This window comes from Peromyscus maniculatus, chromosome 10, assembly GCF_049852395.1.
Source record: "Peromyscus maniculatus bairdii isolate BWxNUB_F1_BW_parent chromosome 10, HU_Pman_BW_mat_3.1, whole genome shotgun sequence".
NCBI lineage: Eukaryota > Metazoa > Chordata > Mammalia > Rodentia > Cricetidae > Peromyscus > Peromyscus maniculatus.
The window spans coordinates 78,332,469-78,354,672 of record NC_134861.1 but is presented as its reverse complement, the minus strand read 5'-3'; the positions used below and the strand labels follow the sequence as shown (position 1 = coordinate 78,354,672).

Genomic DNA, 22,204 nt, shown 5'->3' with positions numbered 1-22,204 from the left:
GTGTGTCAGGCAATTCAGAAACAGGAAAATACATGTAGAACTATGAAGTGGAGAGTGACTTAAACAATTAGCAATATTACATAGAGAAGAAAGACATAACTATGGAAAAAACAGTTTACTGGATACTTTTAGTAAGTTAAAACCCTAAATGAAGTAGTACTTGGATGTGATTGACTTTTTGTTAGTAGTAGGACAGTTATCAAAATATGCTATGTAACTGTGGTTGTTAGCCTGTTGTGAAAACAATGCATCCTTTATTCCCCCTCCAGGTCTATCTCCATGCCTCTCAGAAGACATGCATACTAAAAGGGGGTGCAGTTATTCAAAATACCACCTTAAAATATGTTAAAAGGAAAAAAAGAGAACAAAACTTCAAATTCCATGAATTAAAAATATCCCAAGTAAATTAAGAAAGAGCATTGAGGTCCTGTGGACACTAGTAAAAATAACAAATTTGACCCTTACTTTTTCATCTCATCACAGATGCTGAGCTGCAGCCATACTGAGGACTTCTTGTCCTGATTCCCTGCTGCACTTCTTCACACAACTTGTTCTGTTCTACCATGTCATTTCCAATTCTCATTCCCACTATCTTATCATGATGTCAAAATTTCTCACTCAGAGTAATCATTCCAATGACTTCCATAAATCTTGCTAGTTTGACTTGCTTTTAGACAATGTATTGTTTTAAACTGTTACTGTGATCATTTTGATATTTTTTCCCTTAACTGAATTTAACTTCCCCAATAGATGCAGTGAATTGTTGACATGGCATGGCTTATAAGGCTCACTGCATATAAATGGCTCAATTGAAATAATTTGAATGATTTGAAAGATGAACCCAATGCATACATACTTATTTCACCTTGGGTAATTAATCGGTCAGATTTCAACTAGTGAATCTGACAACTATTCATATGAAAGCGATCTGTGATACAAAGTAGTTAGTACACTGTAGAAACAGAAGAATGGCTGATGTAGCCATTCACAGGAGAACAAGAAATTGATTCTTGGTAATGAGAGGCTTGTCAGGCAAGCTTTGAAATATTAACTTCTTCATTTTCCTTAAATTACATAGAATGGCTATTTAATTTAGAGAGTGAGTTGAAGACCTTGGAAGGAGAAAGTAATGACCCTTGTGTTTTATGACTGGACTCTAGCATATATTGAGTATATGGCACAGCTTGGAAGATGAGCAATTTCAGTCCCAAGTGAACTGACTGACAGTGATTACTACTCTTAAACACACACGTTTGATAATATCCTGGTAACAAATACATCTGTACCACTTATTATTTTCCAAAGCACAAAAATGTTAAGCTTCAACTGTAGCTGGAGAGCTTCTCTCCGGGTCCCGCTGAGCCCTGGCAGTCCGACAGTCCATTTATAAAATAAACACACCGACGTTTATATTACTTACAAACTCTATGACCATGGCAGGCTTCTTGCTAACTGTTCTTATATCTTAAACTAACCCATTTCTATAAATCTATACCTTGCCACATGGCTCGTGGCCTACCGGCATATTCACATGCTGCTTGCCATGGCGGTGGCTGGCAGTGTCTCCCTCACTCAGCCTTCCACTTCCCAGAATTCTCCTCTCCTTGCCCCACCTACTTCCTGCCTGGCCACTGGTCAATCAGTGTTTTATTTATACAGAACGATATCCATAGCATTCCACAAATAATTTGATTTAGTTACACAGGTTTGAACAGTTATCAGAGATTTATGAAACATTTTGCATGATTCAAAGGCATGTGATCTCAAAATGACATCATTTAAGATTAAGACCATGTTTATGATGAAGTGTTAATCAGAGGAAACTAAAAATATAATATAGGTTGATACAGTCGTCCTTGAATGCCTCAAACAACTTCAGTTCCAGGACATATTGCTGAATACACTACAGACTTTGAACATACAGCTTGGAGGAATCCAGGTGAAACTGACCTGGAAAACTACTCCCTCAGCATCAGTTATCATAGTAGTTCAAGGAAGGGTGTAAGATTCCCAGGGAGAAGACCAATCAATAGTCATATCCAGCCGTAAAACTTACAAACCACTTCAATGATCAGCTTAGAAAAATATACTCAGGGGTGTATTATTGGCACTTATATCTTGAGGATTACCAAGAGCCCTCTAATTGGACTAAAGGACCAGTCAATAGGAGGGTATTGTAATTTTGCCTGGTATTGTAATCTTATGCTTAGCAATATATGGTAATTATTTCATGTTTTATTTTTATCCTTACTACTACTACTACTACACCCAGTATATTTATTTCTTAAAAACATCTCTTGCTCTGATAAATAAACCAAGTGTCATATTAAATAGAATAAATGATATCTTAACATGTTTACTCCACTCAATTGCTTAAAGTATATTATCACTGATCCATGCTAATTTTTAAGATTTTTTAAGAACAATCAATTTTTAAACATTTTAACTTTTACTTACAATAAAATAGTTAAATACACTAGTAGAGGATAAATCATTTTAATTTTGTCCAGGGAAACTGGCCACACTAAAAGACAATTGATATTTACTTTCAAAACATTATTTATATAAAAATGGCAAAGAAGGAGTCTTAAACTACAAGAGAAACAGGTATATAAAGATATAAATGTGGCAATGTGTCAGATAGACAAAACCAATAAATAAAGAATGCTTTATGGTAGCACAGAAAATGACATTCCAACCTTCTCAATCTTACAGTAATTGCTAAAGGACAACCAAACAATTAAAAAGTAATTTTGAATATTTCAAAATGTCAGCTGCACTCAGCACAGGCACTGGTTATTTTTAAACTTGTTTGTTATCTGCTTCAGTCTCCAGCCAGTTTCTTAGGAGCTCATTGTGAATTATGAGTTTTGTTCCTCCTCCTAGGGAATATGGGTGAAAAAAAAAACAAACTATGGTTGATATTATGGAGTATTTCTAGTATCATCAGAAGGGAATTTTGATATTTGTATTAGTTTCATTATTAAATAAAAATTGAAATTGTTTAGACAAATAAGGAAACAGCTATGGGTAATTAGCATTGAATAAGATTTCTTGTTAAATGAGACACTGTAATATGCTTTAAAAATTAAAATATTTGCTAGAATCTATGTGTATCTATACAATTATAGATATATATGTATAAGACATGAAAGCAGAAGTAATACTGCAGGCACAAGTATTTACTGTGGTGGAGAAGGGCAAGAAAAAAGAAGGGAGTGGGTGTGGTAAGCCATTTGCTAAGCATATAATATATACTTGTCAGGAAACTTAAAAAAATAACTAACCTTTAAATAGTCTTATAATATGGTTTAAGTGCCTACTGTTATTCATGGGGCCAAGGTCACCTGATATGGCCAAAAGGAATTAAATCCAGCCCCTTGGAGGGGTCACAACACAACTGAGGGTGTGGTAATTTTATTGAGAGCAATCAGACCTTTTACACCTTTGTCTGAAACAGAATATAATGGGAATTTCCAGGATCAATACAGTTGCAGTTGCCAGGATACAGTGAAGTCTGAAAGTCATACAGGGTACAGAAGATTAATGTCTAAGACCAACTGTCCTGTCAAGCTTCTATGCTTCCTTGACTACTAAGGGAACATACAGAGAAACAAAGTGGCCTGAATGCTTCACTGCCTAGAGGAAGGCATTGGTCTCTCAGGAACTGGAAGGTACATTGTGTCCCAGGGGTCACAGACTCTAACCTGAAAAGACTGAGACTCATGCTTCTCACGGCAGCTAGGCCAAGCCAACTCTATGGTTCCCTGCAATATAGTGAGGAGGCTTTTGAAAAGGAATTTAGTTGTTTATTAATTTCTTCATTTTCCAGCTTGGCTTGCTTCTGCCATTGCATCCACTACATCCGACACCTTCTGGAAACTTTATTTGTCCATAAAGTTTCTTCAGGACACAGTCCTACGAAAAACTTGATAAAGGTGAGAATTAAGATATGCCATTTAATAAAAACTTGGAAAATAATAGATAATAATACATTGCATCATTTTATTAGTTAGGTTTTCAATCCCTGTTGGGGGCGGGGCACTATGACAAAAAGCATCTCAGGGAGAAAAGAGTTTATTTCACATTGTATTAATAAGCCTATCACTGAGGGGAGCCCTGGTGACAGGAACTGGAACATGGAAGCCATGGAGGAGTGCTGCTCACTGTCTCAATGTTTTTCTTTTGTGCAGCCTTCTTGGTTATGCATCAAAGACCACCTGCACAGGAAAGTCACCATCCATAATGGCATGGGTGCCCCTACATCAATCACTCATTAAGGAACTGTCATTCAGACATTCACTCAAATCTTATAGAGGCATTTTATCAGTTTACATTCCCTCTATGCAGAAACTCTGGCTTTTGTCCAGTTGAAAACAATTATCAAAAAACAGGACCATCTTCTATAGGAAAATCACCTTTTCCTTAAAACTAGGTTTCTCTTCTTTACTTGTGTCAGAATACCTCAGACATTTTCTGAGAGGTGTTTGCCTTTCTTTTTTCTTTATTAAGAAAAATTTTATTCATTTTACATACCAACCACAGATCCCCCTCTCTTCCTTCCTCCTGCTCCCCCTATTCAGCCTCTACCTCCAGCCCATCCCACCCCATTCCCTCCTCCGAAAGGGTAAAGGCTCCTATGGGAAGGCAGCAAAGCCTGCTACATTCAGTTGAGGTAGGTCCAAGGCCTTCGTCCTACATCAAGGCTGTGTGAAGTGTCCCTCCCATAGGAACTGGGCTCCATAAAGCCAGCTCATGCACCAGGGATGAATCCTGGTCCCACTGCCAGGGGCCCCACAAACAAACCAGGCCACACGACTTTCACCCATATTCAGAGGTCTTAGTTCAATCTATGCAGGCTCTACAGCTGTTGGTCTAAAGTTCATGAGTTCCCACTAGCTCTGATCAGCTTTCTCTATGTGTTTCCCCATTGTGATCTTGACCACCCCTGCCCCTTGCTCATAGAATCCCTCTTCCCACTCTTCGCCTGGACTCCTGGACTGTGGCCTGGTACTTGACTATGGATCTCTGCATCTGCTTCTGTCAATTACTGGATGAAGGCTCCATGTTGACAGATAGGGTATTCACCAATCTGGTTACCAGGGTAACCCATCTCAGGCACCCTCTCCACTATTACTAGTAGTCTAAGCTGAGGTCATCCTTGTGAATTCCTGGGAACTTCCCCAGCACCAGGTTTTTCCCTATCCCCATGATGTCACCCTCTATCAAGATATCTCTTTTTTTAAATAAATATTTTATTTTATAATTAATTTAATTTTACATATCAGCCACAGATTCCCCTGTCCTCCCTTCTCCTACCCTCCAGCCTTCACTCCCAAACCACCCCCCATTCCCACAGCCTCCAATCCCTTGGGGATTCAGCCCAGCCTGGTAGATTCAGTTGAGGCAGGTCCAGTCCCCTCCTCCCTGCACCAAGGATGAGCAAAGTGTCTCAGCATAGGCCCTAGATTCCAAAAAGCCAGCTCATGCACCAAGAACTGGTCCCGGTCCCACTGCCTGGACGCCTCCTTCAAGCTCATCAACTGTCTCTCTTATCCAGAGGGCCTGATCCAGTTCCATGGGGGCTCCTCAGCTATTGGTTCACAGTTCATGCATTTCCCTAGTTACTCTGCCACTCTGTCCCTGTTCCAGCTCAACCATCCCTTTCCCTTATGTTCTAGTCTGCCATCCCATTTGAGCCTTAATCTTAGTTAATCTACAGAGAAAGACTTTCTAGGAGCATAGGTCTATCATGCATGGAAATGTCTTCATTGTGAGAATTAAATCAGATTCCTTAAATACATTTGAAAAGGAAGAAACCCACATAGTAATTTATAGATATTATAGCTGCCAGAGTGAGGCTAAAATCTGCCATGTGAAAACGGTGAAAATTGATAGATGTCCAAGGTCAAGAAACTATCAAGAAAATGGGAAAGTTTTCAAACACTGCATTGAAAACAAGACATTAGGAAACATTTACTTTACACTTTCAATTCAAATTTAAATATAACATATCTTTCTACTGAAATTTTATTATGTTCTTACCCAAGATTCTCCTTTCATGACAGTGATTTTTAGGATGCTTAGACAGCCTCCTCTTTGAACCAAGTCTGACACTTTCTTTTACAATCAATCAACATACAATAGTGCTAAAATTAGGCTGATCATTGCTTTATTTAGTATTATTACTTTGCTATAGATCATTTCTCTTAGTTCATTAATATCTTGATGAAAATCAATCATTCTTAATAAATAATTATACAATATAAATCTTTGAACTTTTTCTCAAATATTCATTAATATAAACCCAAAAACATGGATCTAAATTATATGCTTACTCAGTGATACTAAAATATAACTTTACACAGTTCCTTATGATGGGAAGAAGTATTCCATGTATTAAGTTTAGACACTTTATAAAAATATGCTGTAATAGCCAGCAGTTCTGTGGGAGAGACAAGATCCTGTGAGCCTCTCCCTGATCTGTGGTGCTCTAATGAAAGGCTCTGTAGTGTTTTAAGCCCATTGTAGGCAGTCCATGATCTGTGAGGACATTCCTGCATTCCCTGTATTATCAGCAGAAAACAGCATCACACAGACTTCCTACCTTTCAGTTCTTACATTCACAATACCCCCAATTCAGTGATAGTATCTCAGACTTAGAGGGCATACTGTAAATATCTTGTTCAGAGATAAGCCAATCATGACTTTTTATTCCGTAGCATTTGTCCCAAGAGAAGTTTCCCTAAGTAAGGGCATAGCATTTGTCTGAGGATAGAAACATAAATTTTTAAAAATCAGCATTGCTCCGTGACAATCTAGCCAAAAAGTACATTAAATTCGCCCAGAGAGCTTAAGACTTCCTCAGATGCCAATTGTGGACCAGGTATACAGTACCAGGCATGAATTCCTATGACTGTTGATTGAGTCTGTGGAAAGGCAGTCATTTTCTTCAGTTTTGTACCCACAGAGGAGACCATCATTGTGACACTGATGATCCTGATTAATCTCAGTGACTCTCCAAAAAGATACAAACAAACAAAAAATCAGATGTAGATATGGGAAGGGAAGGGGACTTGTATGCAAAATAGTATGTAAAGGCTTGTGGTGAGAGATTAAGAGGATGATGGGTTAAAGTAAGCAAACATACTTTATATAGGTAGGAAATTTTCAAGGAACTAAGACAATGAAAGACATTTTAAAAGGCTAAAGTGTGCATGTAAATGTAAGGGTATGTTAAAATAATGTACTGTATATTGTATCATTTCTATAACTTTTATTTTGTCTTGTTTTATTTGTAGGGATGTGCATTTTATTGGGGATTCACTTCTTGGATTGCATATTATATTAATCACCCAAGATATACACCACCTTGTACGTACAATTTCTTCTTTACTAACCCCATGCTAAATTATCAAGATCTGTGTTCAGCTTTTAAATCCATAAAAATTGAATGTCTTATACTTAACAGAAAAATTAATAAAAATATGAATTTTCAATTTATTTCATATCATAATTCATTAAATTTCCATGTAGGCTTGAAAGACTAAATTTGGCTCACATGGATATTCTCTCTCTCTCTCTCTAAGAACTCTTTAATTGCATCAAAAATAGACATAGTGAAGTGATAAAAGCAAAAGTTAAAAGGAAAATATAACCACTGAGTTATTATGTATGCTAAGAAAGGAAGAATCAGTATTCCTCAAGAATGAATCCCCTAATAGTCTCCAAATGGTCAGCCTTATACAAATGTGCACACAAGTAGAACCAAATGAACTCTAGGCTATATGTATATGTAAACATTATATACATACACACACATATATTAGTATAACATATTTATTGTTATTTAATGTGTAAATATATATCGTGGTATATGTGTGTGTGTGTGTGTGTGTGTGTGTGTGTGTGTGTGTGTGTGTGAGTGTGTGTGTATATTGTCTTAGTTAGGGTCTCTATTGCAGTGAAGAGACACCGTGACCACAACAACTCTTAATAAAGGACAACATTTAGTTGGATGGCTTACAATTCAGAGGCTCTGTTCATTACCATCATGATGAGACATGGCACCATGCATGCAGACATGGTGCTGGAGAAGTAGCTGACAGGTCTAAGTCTTGCATAGGCAACAGGAAGTGGTCTGAGACACTAGGTGTAGTTTGAGCATATATGAGACCCCAAAGCACACCTCCACAGTGACATACTTTCTCTAACAAGGCCACATTTACTCTAATAAAGCCACGCTTCCTAATAGTGCCACTCCCTTTGGAGACCATTTTCTTTTAAACCACTACATTTTACGCCCTGGACCCCAAAGACTTTTTTTCTCCTCAGATTTTATACTTTGTAATTTACCCTGCTCAGCTTGCTCCTTTTCTTTATAAATCTTCAATAGACTTACCACTAATAATAACACTACAGAGTCTATACTAGACTGTTTTGAAATTTCCTCTGCCAACTTAATTAATCCAAAACACTTCACTTTAGTTTTAGGCAGATTCTTCAGACAATAGCAAAAGGCAGCTACTTTCTTTACCAAAGTATCACAAGAATGATCTTTAGGCAACATACTAAAATTCTTCTCTTCTGAAACCTCTTGAGCCAGTCCCCAACAGTTCAAATCATTCTCAGTACCATTGTCTTCCACGGCCCTACTAGTGCAGTCCATTCAGTAGTGCTTAAAGCATTCCATTGCTTTGCTAAACCAAGGACCAAATTCCATATTCCTCCAAATGAAAACATGATCAGGCCTGTTACAGCAATACTCATGTTCCAAGTACCAACTTCTGTCTTATTCGGGGTTTCTATTGCTGTGAAAAGACACCATGACCATGGAAAATCTTATAAAGGACGATATTTAATTGGTTGGCTTACAGTTCAGAGGTTCAGTCCACTAGCATCATGGTGGGACATGGCAGCACTCAGGCAGACATGGTGCTGGAGAGGTAGCTGAGAGTTCTACATCTTGCACAGGCAACAGGATGTGTTCTGAGACGCTGGGTGTGGCTTGAACATACGTGAGACCTCAGAACACACCTCCACAGTGACACACTTCCTCCAACAACTCCACAGCTCCCAATAATGGCACTAGTGCCACTCCCTTTGAGGGCCATTTTCTTTCAAACCACCATATATATGTGCTTGTGCGTGTGTGTGTGCATGTGTGTGTTGGTGTGTATGTGTGTGTATACATACATACATATATATATTATATATATATATATTCATATAAATACATGTATATGACCTCCACATGCACAAAATAGGATGAGTACACACCCCTCTACAAATAAATATATTTGAAATATAATGAAAATTGTAAAAGCCATGTCTTTTCCACTTGTTCTTATGATAAATATGAAGCATTTACAACAGTACCGACTACAAAGCACACTCAAAATTTATACAATTAAAAAATATATATGGAAGTACAAGATAAAAGAAATATGATTGTTTTCATTACATTGTTAGTAAGAAAAATGAAATTGCAAGTTTTTGCTGTTTGCTGGGCCATGTTATACAGGTATTGAAAATGAGAACTAAGCAAGAGGTAATCTGTTTAAAAGAGCTTAGTAATACCTATTAATTTTATGTTATTCCATTCATTTTCTAAATACTATTAGAATACAAGAAGAAAAGTACATGAGTAAACAAAAATAATTTAAATATTTTACAGATGAAATGATGTCTGATTAATGTCTTCAGGATAATGATCTGATAGGAGGCCTTGCTAACATTGCATCTGCTTTTCCTTTATAGCATTTGGAAACAGACAAATAACAATATCGGCTATCAGCTTTCTGGTATGTATTATAGAGTGTTTGTTCTTGATAATCTAAATTTTGTATGAAATATGAATATGAAAATGCATCATACTGACAAGAATTTGTATGTAGAAAATACGTGTAACTATATAGAAAGTGTCTATTTCATAATATAGATATATATTGCATATATACATATAAAGTAGAACAAAACAAACAACTTTATATAATTTACTCATTAGTTGTTAAATATTCCTTCCTATAAAAATTCTGCAGTCAGATAACCAGAATTTTTTGAAATATAGTGAATAGTAAAAAATTAGGATCTACATATTTATGAATTAAAAAACTTCTAAGAGCAAACATCTTCATAATTCTAACACATAAATGTTAAAATATTCATTAAGCAATCTATTCATTGATTCAGTATAAAGAAAAATTTTACATCTGTTTGATTTAATTAGTGCTACTGAGCATTAAACTAGGGATGGGTCCTTTCTAAATTGTTTTCACCATCTTTTCTTCGTCATCTTCCCATGTAAGCAAACATGCTTATTCACTGAATTATATACAAGGTGATATGAGCATGTAAAATTCTTTCTTCTTTTAATAAATCAGTCCAGTAAACAAAGTATTTTTAGGCTTATATTAGCTTGACTGTTGTGACAAATTATATTAGGTTGCATCTTATAAGTGACTACATTTACACATAGTAAGATATCTCTATTCTATAAATATTACATATTGTTTATTTTTAATATTAATTAAAATGGTGAAGTACATTAAACATTTACCTTTATTCTTATCCACTGTTGAGGCAGAATAACTTTTTAGCTTCATTTTATTTGTAATGATTTTATGACTGTGAACTACTCAGAAAATTTTGACAGAGGGAGTATTTGGCACACACACACACACACACACACACACACACACACATCAATCTATTTCAATTGTTACTTAACTTTGGGCTCTGTTGTTGTCTTTGTTGTGTGCCTCTTGTGGCTCTGTTTTTTCTCTTTCCTTGCACTGCATTCCATTGCTGTTTATAACATGTTTACAATCTCATTTTGGTGTGATTCACACTCCTCCCTTCACATGCTGCTGTTGATTTACTGTTTTCTCCAATGTGCTGTAGACACTCCCGGATTTCCCCTCCTCCATCACATATGAAAGGCACATGCAAAAAAAAAAAGTTAGAGATTTTCCAAAAATTTATATCGCAACAATCTTAGAGTCAATACATAATAAGACACAAGCAAAATTCTAACAACTTGAAACATGCGACTGCTTTGTTGTTCTGTTCATTCATACGCCAGTGATTCATGTTTTCATATAAACTTATCAATGCTATTTACCATACAATCCTGGGAAAAATTAGGAAAGTCCAGAAAGCTGATGCACATTCATGCAATATTTGCAGCAGTAATAGAATCCACTACAAATGTGGTAGAGAGAAGCATGGTAACCATAATTTCACATTTTGAGCATGTGTCAATTAATTTTTATTTCAATTTATAAAGGTTTAATGAATTTGTGATTACTCAGATCATTAGAATTAAAGACATGTGTTAAGATGGATTTCCAGCAGAAAAGAATACCTTTGATTTTAAGCAGAGATAATATTGGAGACATTTTATAATCTTTTTTAAAAGTGAAAACAATGAATGTAAGTTTACTCAGCAGGAAGTCAAAGTTTGCAAATAAGACATAAGTCTTCATTGAACCTCTTGCAAGCAATAGCTATGGGGAACAGAAAAAAAAACCATAATTAATGGCCTAAGGGATTCTTAATAATTATCCATGCTTGCCATATGGATTTAAATTTGGCAAACATTTGTTATTCAGATACAATTTAGGTAATAGATAATATTACAGAATATAACTTTTAAAGATTTGTTCAGGCTTGAATATATCATGTAAATCCAGAAGATATACATATATTACAAACATAATGAGATAATTTAAAGATGACTTAGTCATTTATAAATGAATAAACAAGTGTAAGATTAATTCATTTTAGTATGAATGCTATATGTGTATTTCATTTGTGAAGAAATTACAACTCTTTTTAAGTTCACATTATTGTAAATTTTCTTTCACTAAACTAACAGAACTTAGTGCAGTCAGTTATTAAACACAGCAATCAATAGGGAAATAATAAGTATTCAGTAATGTATATTTCCATCATAAATATATACCTCAATTGCAGGGGCTAAATTTTCCTCATAAAATTTTATTTGCAAACCTTTATTTTTTGTTATTTTAGGCACTGTTGAATCTAAAAATGATGACATTCATTAAAGTTGATCTTTGCTTCTGTTCTCTAGTAGAATTGACCTTTACCTGGTAAAACAATATTCAGACCATATTGCAGTTTAACAATTTTTTTTCAAGTAGATACATGTAATACTTGTCTCACAGAAATAGAGAAGTAAGAAGAAAGATGTAGCTTGGAAAGGAATATAAACTTGGCCTAGTGTGTGTTGATCCTGAAGTAAAAGGGATGGGGAGGGAAGTACAACCCTGCTATCTATCATAATGTCAATATCTGATGCTCAAGGTCTCTGCCATGCAACACCAAAAGGGAGTATGGCCCAGGGACTGAGAACAACTGATTTAAATTAAAATCAGTAACTATTATGTGAACATAAAACTTGTATTTCTTTTTAAGCTACACAATATCAAAGCCCATGAAGAAAAAGTCTACAAGTAAGTGTGGGCCATCACTTATTCCACAGTCAGAGCACGTTATCTCTCATCTGCTTTCTCAAAACTCAATGTGTGATCTTCAGAGTGCACAAAATAATTTGTGAAAACTCCATGGATTTAACAAACAAGTTGATATATTGTAAAAACTGTGGTAATGAGGTAGATTACCGAAGTAAAAGTGAAAATTTTAAATCATTCAAAAAGTTCCAAAATTCAGGGATCTTATAATTTTTTGAACAAAGTTTTATCTGCAGTAATCAAAGCAAATAAAACAAATTTATACAAACAATTTAATAAGGTTTAATTTTAAGCCAGATGGTGGTGACGCATGTCTTTAATCCCAGCATTCAGAAGGCAGAGCTAGGGGAATCTCTGAATTCGAGGCCAGCCTGGTCTACAGAGCAAGATCCAGGACAGGCACCAAAACTACACAGAGAAACTCTGTCTTGAAATAAAAAAATAAATAAATAAAAAAGGTTTAATTTATATCATGCAAATTAAAAACTATATGAAATTTATTTAAAATTATTGTGAAATATTTACTTTTTTCAAAAGTAAAAAAAGTCACTGGACAATTATTTAAAAAATCACTTTTAAAATAAATTTTTATTAAAACAATGCATGTTAATGGATTATCTAGAAACTGAAATATGTACTAACAGTTTTCAAAAATAAAAATAAAAATAAAAAACTGTTAAAAAATAAAAATAAAAAATGTAGAAAAACCAGGAATTTTAAGCATATAATTTTAGGAGTATATCAATCTAAGTTATCATAAAAATCATTTGTGAATATTGAAATAGTATTGCATTGCCCTTTTCTATCAAACAGCAATTTATTTCAAAGGAACATATAGGCAATAACAACTAAAGTTGGAGCTAAATCCTCCAAATCAGTATAATTAACAAATTTCAAACTTAAAATATTCTATAATCATATATAGCAGAAAATGTTCCAGTAATTTGAATACTATAGTAAAAATAGATAAAACTGCAGTTATTTTTGCTTTCCTTATTTTTTTTATGAAGAAAATACATCTGAATCTGAAAAAACTCAGTTAACCTTTGAAAGTCATTAGTAGATTTTATATTTCAGTTTAATTAGTACAATGGCTGTCTTTCCTATTTCCCAGTTTCAATATTAGACATAATATAATTTATATGGTCATTAATTATTAATCATATTAAGCAATAGTAATCAAAATGTGAGGGCAGTTCAAATGCCAAGACAGAATATTGTGATTGCTATAAAGTCTGCAGAGATTACACTGGAAAGGTGAGTGTTTTACGTGAAAGATGGAATTAATATTACTAAAAAGATTGAAAGAATTGACTCTTCATTGCCTCCAAGTCTTATCTTAAGAGATTTTGGATTTTTGTTTTTACAAATAAAATTATCTTCAGAAAATAAAGAAATTACTTAACATGACTTGTGTATAAGAAAGAGCATTCATTATATAATATAAAAATAAGTTATTTCTAGTCATTCTCATTTTCATTTATTTGGAGTCTAGGCATAATACTGAGCAGCAATTAAAGAGTGTCTCCACTACAGCATTTCTGTATTATATGATATTTCTTTCCTATTTCATATTCATCCATATAGTAACGAATATAGTAACAATATATTATTAAATAATTAATATTCTCATATTATTAAGTTGAATGACGAACCTAGCATTAAGTTACAAATGGCTGAACTACCTAATGAGGATTTTATCAACTCACAAAATAATAATTAAATTTTCTTTAAAATTAATTCAAATGTAAACTCCATTAAAATTTCCACCTATTTTCCATAATAGTCACACTGACTTCATTTGTAGAGTATACCATTTTATTACCCAAGACAATTTAAATCCTAATAATGTAAAATCACACCTAGTGATGGTCTTCAAGACACTGTCACTGCTATTACATTGTGGATCGAACTCGTTTGCCTTTGATGATGCCACTCTCTTTACCAGTTACATCTTTTATGTTTGCTTTTACCCTTCATCTTTAGCTACATTATCTGCTACTTACCTAGCCAAACTACTCATCATTTTCTTGGTTCTGTTTCATTTGCTGTGTTTTAAATCACTGTAAACCCGACTAATAAAAATGAGGAATTAACATGCCACAGCCTGGATACTGTGCTGTATTGTAATTAGCTCACAAACTGAGCTGGAACAGAGTATCAAACTGTGATTCTTGCACTAAAAGCGTTGCTCTTGTATTAATGAACTGAGAGTGCATACTGTTATGAAGTCTTTCTTTAACAACATGTACAATAACTTCATGGTTAAAAAAAAAATCTACCCAGAAAACATGATGAAAAGCAAATAGCACCAACAAATTAATACAGACATTCGAACCTGGTTATTAACATAGTGAAGACTATCTTTAGAATTTCTATCTAGCTGTAACTAAACATTGGTGGCTAGATATAAGCCCACAATATAAACTTCTAATGTTGTTGCAAAATTCCCTCTTGTTAATTGAAAAGCTGTAATATATTTTGCAGATTTGTGAAGCTGGAAATCATTTCATCAATACAGTGTTGGCTCATCCCAATCACACAGGTTAGTTATATTCTATTCATCCAGCGCTTCCAATTTTTTTCATACTTAATACATCTACACACACTGCAGACCTAGAAACATGTCAGATAGGCTGCAAACTGATGTAATCCTTGCTACTGACCAAGGTTAGGTGGGAAGATGAGGATGATCTTTCAAAAATCAATTTTATCTTTTGAATTTTCTTATATTTGAATACCATGTAACTTTTTCATATCTTCCTGCATTCCTACCTTCTGACTACTCCCAGGACTTCACCTCCTATCTCTTTCCCAACTTCACGTCTTCCTTTTACAAATTTTACTCTGTTTATTTCTTCTAGGGTAGTGTCCTATAGATTGCAGTATAGAAAGAAGAGGTTGAAGTAGTAAGGATGACTGGGCTACTTCTGCAGTCTCAAGGATTTCAAGGAAATGTAGATAGTGGAAAATGTTTAGATATTGCCTTGGCTTGGCTATCCCTGTTTACAATGGACCTGTGTGGTCTTAGTGCCTTTTTGCTCTTCATATGTAATGCTGGCCCAAGTTTGGACTTTAGCTGTCTTATCATGGCATATGATAAGGAATCTTTACATGTCCTCATGTGACATTTCCTAGAAGCCATGTTAGACATTTGTTTATTCCAGATAAACCCAATAAATCATTTCACCCAAGTCTGTCTTGGGAAAGCAATGAATTTATTGGAGCAACAAGCAGGCACCTGAACAAGGGGTTCTTAAAGGACCATGTGTGACTCAAAGCAGACAAATCGATGAAAAGCCCACTCCAGCATGTATGAACTCACAAAACCTGCAAGTCTAGATATCCTTACAAAATTTGAAGAGTCTTCTCTCATCAGAAATTGTTCACTGTTTCTGTTATTTTTCTGGAGGGGCCTCAGGAGATTGAATACTTCTTAAGTCTTATGAACATCCTTCTCTCTAACAAGGACAATTTCAATACAAAGGAAATAGCTACACATGCTAACAAGGATGCCTTAGTAGCCTTTATATTTTATCTTTAATTTGAATTTATCACTTGCAGTTTTAGCTAAGTTTAAATGATATTGAGTGTATTTACTAAAATTCCACTTAATTCTTTTTCTTATTTTGAATATGCCAAGGTACCCTGTCCATCACTATTGAACACCAGCATATCAGTAGTGAATAGTTACACATTTATATTGCTTCCTTATACCAGCAACAATTTATTCTGCATTATCTACATACAATACAGTGCTTACTGCATGCTCTTCAGAAAGTTCCTCAACATTAAAAGGCCATTCTAATATCTGATTTGTTAGAAAATCCTGATGAAAAATCATTTGTGGTATATTTCCTGAGTTGCAGATACTGAGAAGGAGATGATTGTCATATATTTTTTCAGGAGGTGATTTTATTCATACAGAGAAAAAAGTGACACTCAAATTCAGAGTTTAATAAACATATTAATAAATGTCTCCAATGATCATCTGTGTCATTCTAAATCTGGGATGAACAATAAATGTAGTCCTGAAAAATTATGAATTTAAAATCTTAATCAAAGACTATGTTGAGACTAAAAAAACTAGACATATCCTTGTTCTTGGTCTCTTTTTTGAATCAAGAAAACCTCAATGGACATGTTAAGAGTTGCCCTGGAGGAGATGGGAATGGGGGGTGGGACAGGGGGAGGGAGGACAGGGGAATCTGTGTCTGATATGTAAAATTAAATTAAACTATAAAATAAAATAAAAAATTAAAAAAAAGAGTTGACTCTTCTGACTGGGTTAATAGTAAGTGAAGTCTTGCAGTCCTAAGACCAGTCTACACAGTGCACCATTTCCCATGAAAAGCATTTTAATATTCAGGGACTCTAGGAAGGCTCAGTCAGTAAGGTGTTTACTGAATAAGCATGAGGAATGAGTTTTAGTTAATGGCACCCACATTAAAAGTCAGATGTGGTGATGCATGCCTGTAAACTCAGTCCTGAGGAGACTGGGACAGGAGGATTCCTGGTATTCTCTGCCCATGGACTCTTTTCAAACTATCAAGCTCCAAGTTCAGGGAGAGAACTCATCTCAAGAAATATGACTGAGAGTGAGAGAAAAAGAAATTTAGAATTACACACACACACACACACACACACACACACCCTCTGTTCTTTTAATAGAAATGATAAGAAGTGTAACTTAAGAAACCAATTATGGAGACTGTATCAAATTAGTACTACCCACACTTGCATATTATAATCAACAGCAACTGTATATACATTTAAACACCATTGCCAATATACTTATGTTTTGTTTATAAGACATAATCATCATTTAATCTTCAAATAGTAAAAACAAATGTGGGTTTGTGAACACTTGATTAATATTCAATGCCTAGGAGCTAAACATTCACTATCTAGAGGCTTGTCTCAGATGATCTCATGTGTATCTCTAGCTTCTCTGACTGAATTAGCTTCCAAAAAACTTTCGTTTGACTACTCTATGGGCCTTACATGACATGTTTACATAAATGTTCTAAGACAGAGATTCTCAACTTTCATGATGCTGGGGCCCTTTAATACAGTTCCTCATTTGTGGTGAACCCCAACCATAAAATTATTTTTGTTGCTACTTCAAAACTGTAATTTTGCCACTGTTATGAATCATAATGTATAAACATGGGTTTTCTGATGGTCTTAGGTTACTCCTGTGAAAGGATCATTCAGCTACCTAAGGGAGCATCACCCACTGGTTGAGAACTGCTATTCTAAGAGAACTAGCAACATGTGCTCATCTTTGTCATAAAGTGAGCAATAATGATATCTGCACGTTATTCATATATTTTAACTTGATATTTCAACCACAGTTATATTTTTGAACACAGCACATTGACATTCCATTATGACTTTATAATTGTAGCTAAATGTGATTAGTTGATTTGTTACCTAATTAAATTTTGCTATGGGGAATAAAATTGTAATTTTGTATTCATATTTTCTTTTACAAGTGTCACAGCTCAAAGTTTAAATTGAAATCATTATAAATTTATTTGCCAAAATGTTCCCTGAAAAAAAAATTTACTGGGAGAAAATTAATGAAAATCAAGTAATGGTGTCCTAAATATGATGGAAGCTGTAAATAACATTTTTGATTGATTCACCAAAATAGCTTGTGTGGTATTTCTGAATATTGACTATACTGATTCAAGATAACTCTCAATAAATTTTCAGACTCATTTCATATAAGTGACATCCTTATACAATTTCCTTTGCATTTTCACTAATTCAGTAGTGAGTTTTGAGGTATTTATAATCTCAAACAATTATTTTTTGACACTAAGAGAGAATGTAAAAATCCATGGAATTAGCAAGTTTATATATATATATATAGAAGTTTATATATATATATATTTATATATATATTAGCAAATTTATATATAGATATAGAAATAGAACTCTGCTGCAGGTATTATGTTATACAGAGTAATTACTATGCATCATTTAATTCTTTAAATAATTGTTAATACTTTGCACCCCACAATTTTAAAACAACATAGATGTAGAAATGTTAAAAAATGAGAGCTGTTCCGTCTGAGTCAAAATGTCACAACATTTGAAACTATGACTCTTTTGGGATATTTATGAAATAAATTGCTATGAATAGATGACATTTCGTGTGTTATATGATTGTACTCATTTGATATTTGAATTTGATAGTACTTAAAAGTGTACTGTATCATTTGCAGCAACTTGTATTGTAATTGACATTTTTTCTCCCTTTCTTAAAAGGGAGCAATGCCTGTTTTCCAAGTGCAAATTATAACCCCTTTACATGGTTATTTTTCCTGGTTTCCTGTCCCAACTACACCTATGAGGTATGGTGTTTACATAAGCAAATGACTGAACTGCATTCTATATATACTGAACCCACAACTACATGCTTTAAATATATTATGCAGAATCTGCAGATAGATGTTTCTAAAGATATTGACAGGTATATTAATATTTTACATAAATATATGCACACTTAAGAATTTTTTTAAGATTTATATAACATAGTATGAGATATATTAGAATTTTGAGTATAGCAAAGATTTTAAAACAATGCTCTTTTATGTTATGAATGTCATGATTATTTGTGACCCTTTGTGGCTTTCACAGGTAAAAGTTATGTTAAATTTCTTTGTAGTCATAACTTTTATGTTTTGAGCTTTCAAATAACTTATTTAAGACTATAAGTGATTAAATATCTAGATGAACCACAGGTGTATGTTAACTTTGGGATTTTATATTAACAGATTGGATCCTGGATTAGTTTCACAGTCATGACACAAACGCTTCCAGGTAATTTTTTTTATTTATTGACAATTAATCAACATGAGAACATCTGTAGGAGAAATTACTTCTGAGAATGAATTACTCTTACTAATGTAGAAGTATTTGCATGCTATATTACATATACATTTTTATTTTGGTAGTGATTATTTTAGTATTAAAGTACTGAAACATTATCTCCTATTTGTACCTATATAACTGAAATTTAATTCAAGGTAATAAATACAATGGAAGTATATTACGGAGTATGTACTTCACTTAAAGCTACCTCTTGTGTGTATGTACATCTGTTAAAGGTAGGCTGGGGTATGATGATTACAAAATTTTAAAAACTTGATATTTTAAAGTAAAGAGGAAAATTGGATCACCCTAGTGTTATATTTAAACAAATATATGTAACACCAATGTCATTGATTGTTGCATTTATCAGTTATGAATTATCATTAACTTAGTATAGATACATAAATACAATGTATGTAAATAGTTTATATATATATGTGTGTGTGTGTGTGTGTGTGTGTGTGTGTGTGTGTGTGTGTTTATTGAAAACAAGATTTCTTTTGGAAACTTTTTGAGAAGAAAATATATAAGGAGTTTTAATAGATTGTTTTGGTTTATTTATCTTTCAAATAATTTTATTGCATGTATTATTCTAAGCAACATGCAGAAGGAACTTAAGAATAGGAAATGATACAGCATTTGGAAAATTGTAGCATGAATCTTAAAAGGTCTTATTAATAAAAACAAACCTGGAGCCAGGTATCAGGGTGAATGCTTGAAGATCATAGAAGCAGAACAAGCCACAGCCACATCACCTTGCCAATTAATTCCTCAGCTGGTCCTGTTTCCTCAGACTGGCAGCCTCTGAGTCCTCATCCAGAATGAATCTCAGCTGAACTGCTGCTCAAAAGCCTAAAAGCTTAACCAGGCCTATTTCCTGGTTTTTATGCCTTACATATCTTTCTGCTTTCTACCATCACTTTCTGGTATTAAAGGCATGTGTCACCATGCCTGGCTGTTTCCAGTGTGGCCTTGAACTCACAGAGATCCGAATGGATCTCTGCCTTTGGAATGCTAGGATTAAAGGTGTGCATGCCACCATTTTCTGGCCTCTGTTCTGTGGCTGTTCTCTTCTCTGACCTCAGATAAGTTTATTAGGGTGTACACTATTTTGGGCAACACGGTATCACCACAGGAAATATTTTCTATTATTAATTATTTTTATTGTTTTTAAGTGTAACTCATTGTTTCCATTACAGGAATATAACAATGTGATTTTTTTCTTTCAGTTGGTATTTTTACAATTTTAATGAGCATCCAGATGTCTATGTGGGCACGAAAGAAGCATAAGATATATCAGAAGAAATTCAACTCATATGTGCATAGGAAATCAGCAATAATTCCATTCATATTATAAGAAAATATAGCTATTCTCATCTGAGCAAGAAAGGCAACACAGGAATTCAATAATAAAGGTTTAGAAAAAGATGACCAGCTATTATGATACAACCATTGATTGCAACAATATTTTTAATGAAAGAAAATAATGATGGAATTTAGCTAAATTTACATTTTGAACTGGGGTAATCAACAGGAGGAATTAAACTAGGCATGATGAGTCATGCTGAATAAAAGCACACTTAAACTTGAACCAGGAGGTCTGCCACGAGTGTGAAATCATACTAGATTATGATGGAGAGCCCATCTTACACTTAAAAATGAGAGGATGAAAAGCTGAAGTTATCAATATAAAGATTAAAAATAGCATTGAATTATTTGCAAGAGCTTGATCCTAAAATAAATAGTCATATTGCATGAATATTTCATAGCACTATTTCATAAGGTAATTGAATTATCTGATTTCTGGTCTGGTGAGCTGGCTCAGTGCTTAAGAGCTTTTTTTCTTTCTTCTGAGAACTTTCCACATTGTATTTAAGCCTTAGGAATCTCCTTTATTATTCCCTTGGACTTTGTGGCATTTTTTTTGGGGGGGGGGGTTGGTATTTTTCTGATTTTACGTTGATATACAATTAAACATTTTAATAGGTGATTATAATTGTTACTTGAGAAATGTCATCTTTAAATTAGGTGAATATTGTGTGACACTCAAAAGAGCAATGTAAATAACATCACTTCCCTGAAGGAAACTGCAGACCCCAGACTGCAATAAAATTAACAGTTTGTGTTCCTACATCCAAATTTATTTATTTTTTCAAAAGGTATACTAAAACTTGATAAATACATCTTGGTTTTAATAATGAAAAAAATAGTACGGGTCACAAAAACACAAAGAATTTAAGGTTACTAATGAAAGCCAATTAAATGCATGCAGTGCAAACAAAACTAACTTTACCCCATTCACCATGGTTTTACTCCTTTGGCTATATGGAACATAATGGGACAAATATATAGTGCCCAACACACAAGTAAATATTTAAAAGTATGTTGAATCTGACTACTACAATGGATCTTCCCTGGAGCCATCTCTCTGTTATAAGTTTCAAGAAGGCATTTCCTCTTCATCTCTAGCATTTTACAACAGTGTTCTTTATTTGAAGTATTAAAAATTCAAAAATTTAAAGCATATCATGACTAGTTGGAGAAATGTGTAGTTATTTATGTCCCATGGCACTTTCACAGATCATGTTTTTCATTAATTTGTTGCTCTGTAGTTGTATTCCATATGTTCAAAGAAGTGTGAGTTTAATATGTCTTCCGGAAGGAAAAAAAAATACTCTTTGAGATTGGAACAGGTTGGTCCCTTCTATCATGGCAAAACTTACTATTGCTTCATTTTATCAAGATATGTACACTGTAAATATGTATTGCTTTTATTGTTAATAAAAAGCTGATTGGCCAATAGCTGGCAGGAAGAGATTGGTAGA

The 22,204-nt window shown here is 34.0% G+C and overlaps 1 protein-coding gene across 1 annotated transcript in view; it reads left to right on the top strand.

The window, feature by feature from the left end:
* The window catches only part of Tecrl (trans-2,3-enoyl-CoA reductase like), a 68,039-nt gene extending 46,136 nt beyond the window's left edge, over positions 1–21,903 (top strand). Inside the window, exons 6-12 of the mRNA XM_006985852.4 lie at positions 3,833–3,938; positions 7,302–7,374; positions 9,760–9,803; positions 14,982–15,039; positions 18,774–18,859; positions 19,283–19,328; positions 20,609–21,903. Of these exons, the coding sequence (XP_006985914.1) occupies positions 3,833–3,938; positions 7,302–7,374; positions 9,760–9,803; positions 14,982–15,039; positions 18,774–18,859; positions 19,283–19,328; positions 20,609–20,736 (541 nt within the window). The 3' untranslated portion in view covers positions 20,737–21,903. The remainder of the gene's footprint in view (positions 1–3,832; positions 3,939–7,301; positions 7,375–9,759; positions 9,804–14,981; positions 15,040–18,773; positions 18,860–19,282; positions 19,329–20,608) is intronic.
* Positions 21,904–22,204: the final 301 nt, after the last annotated feature.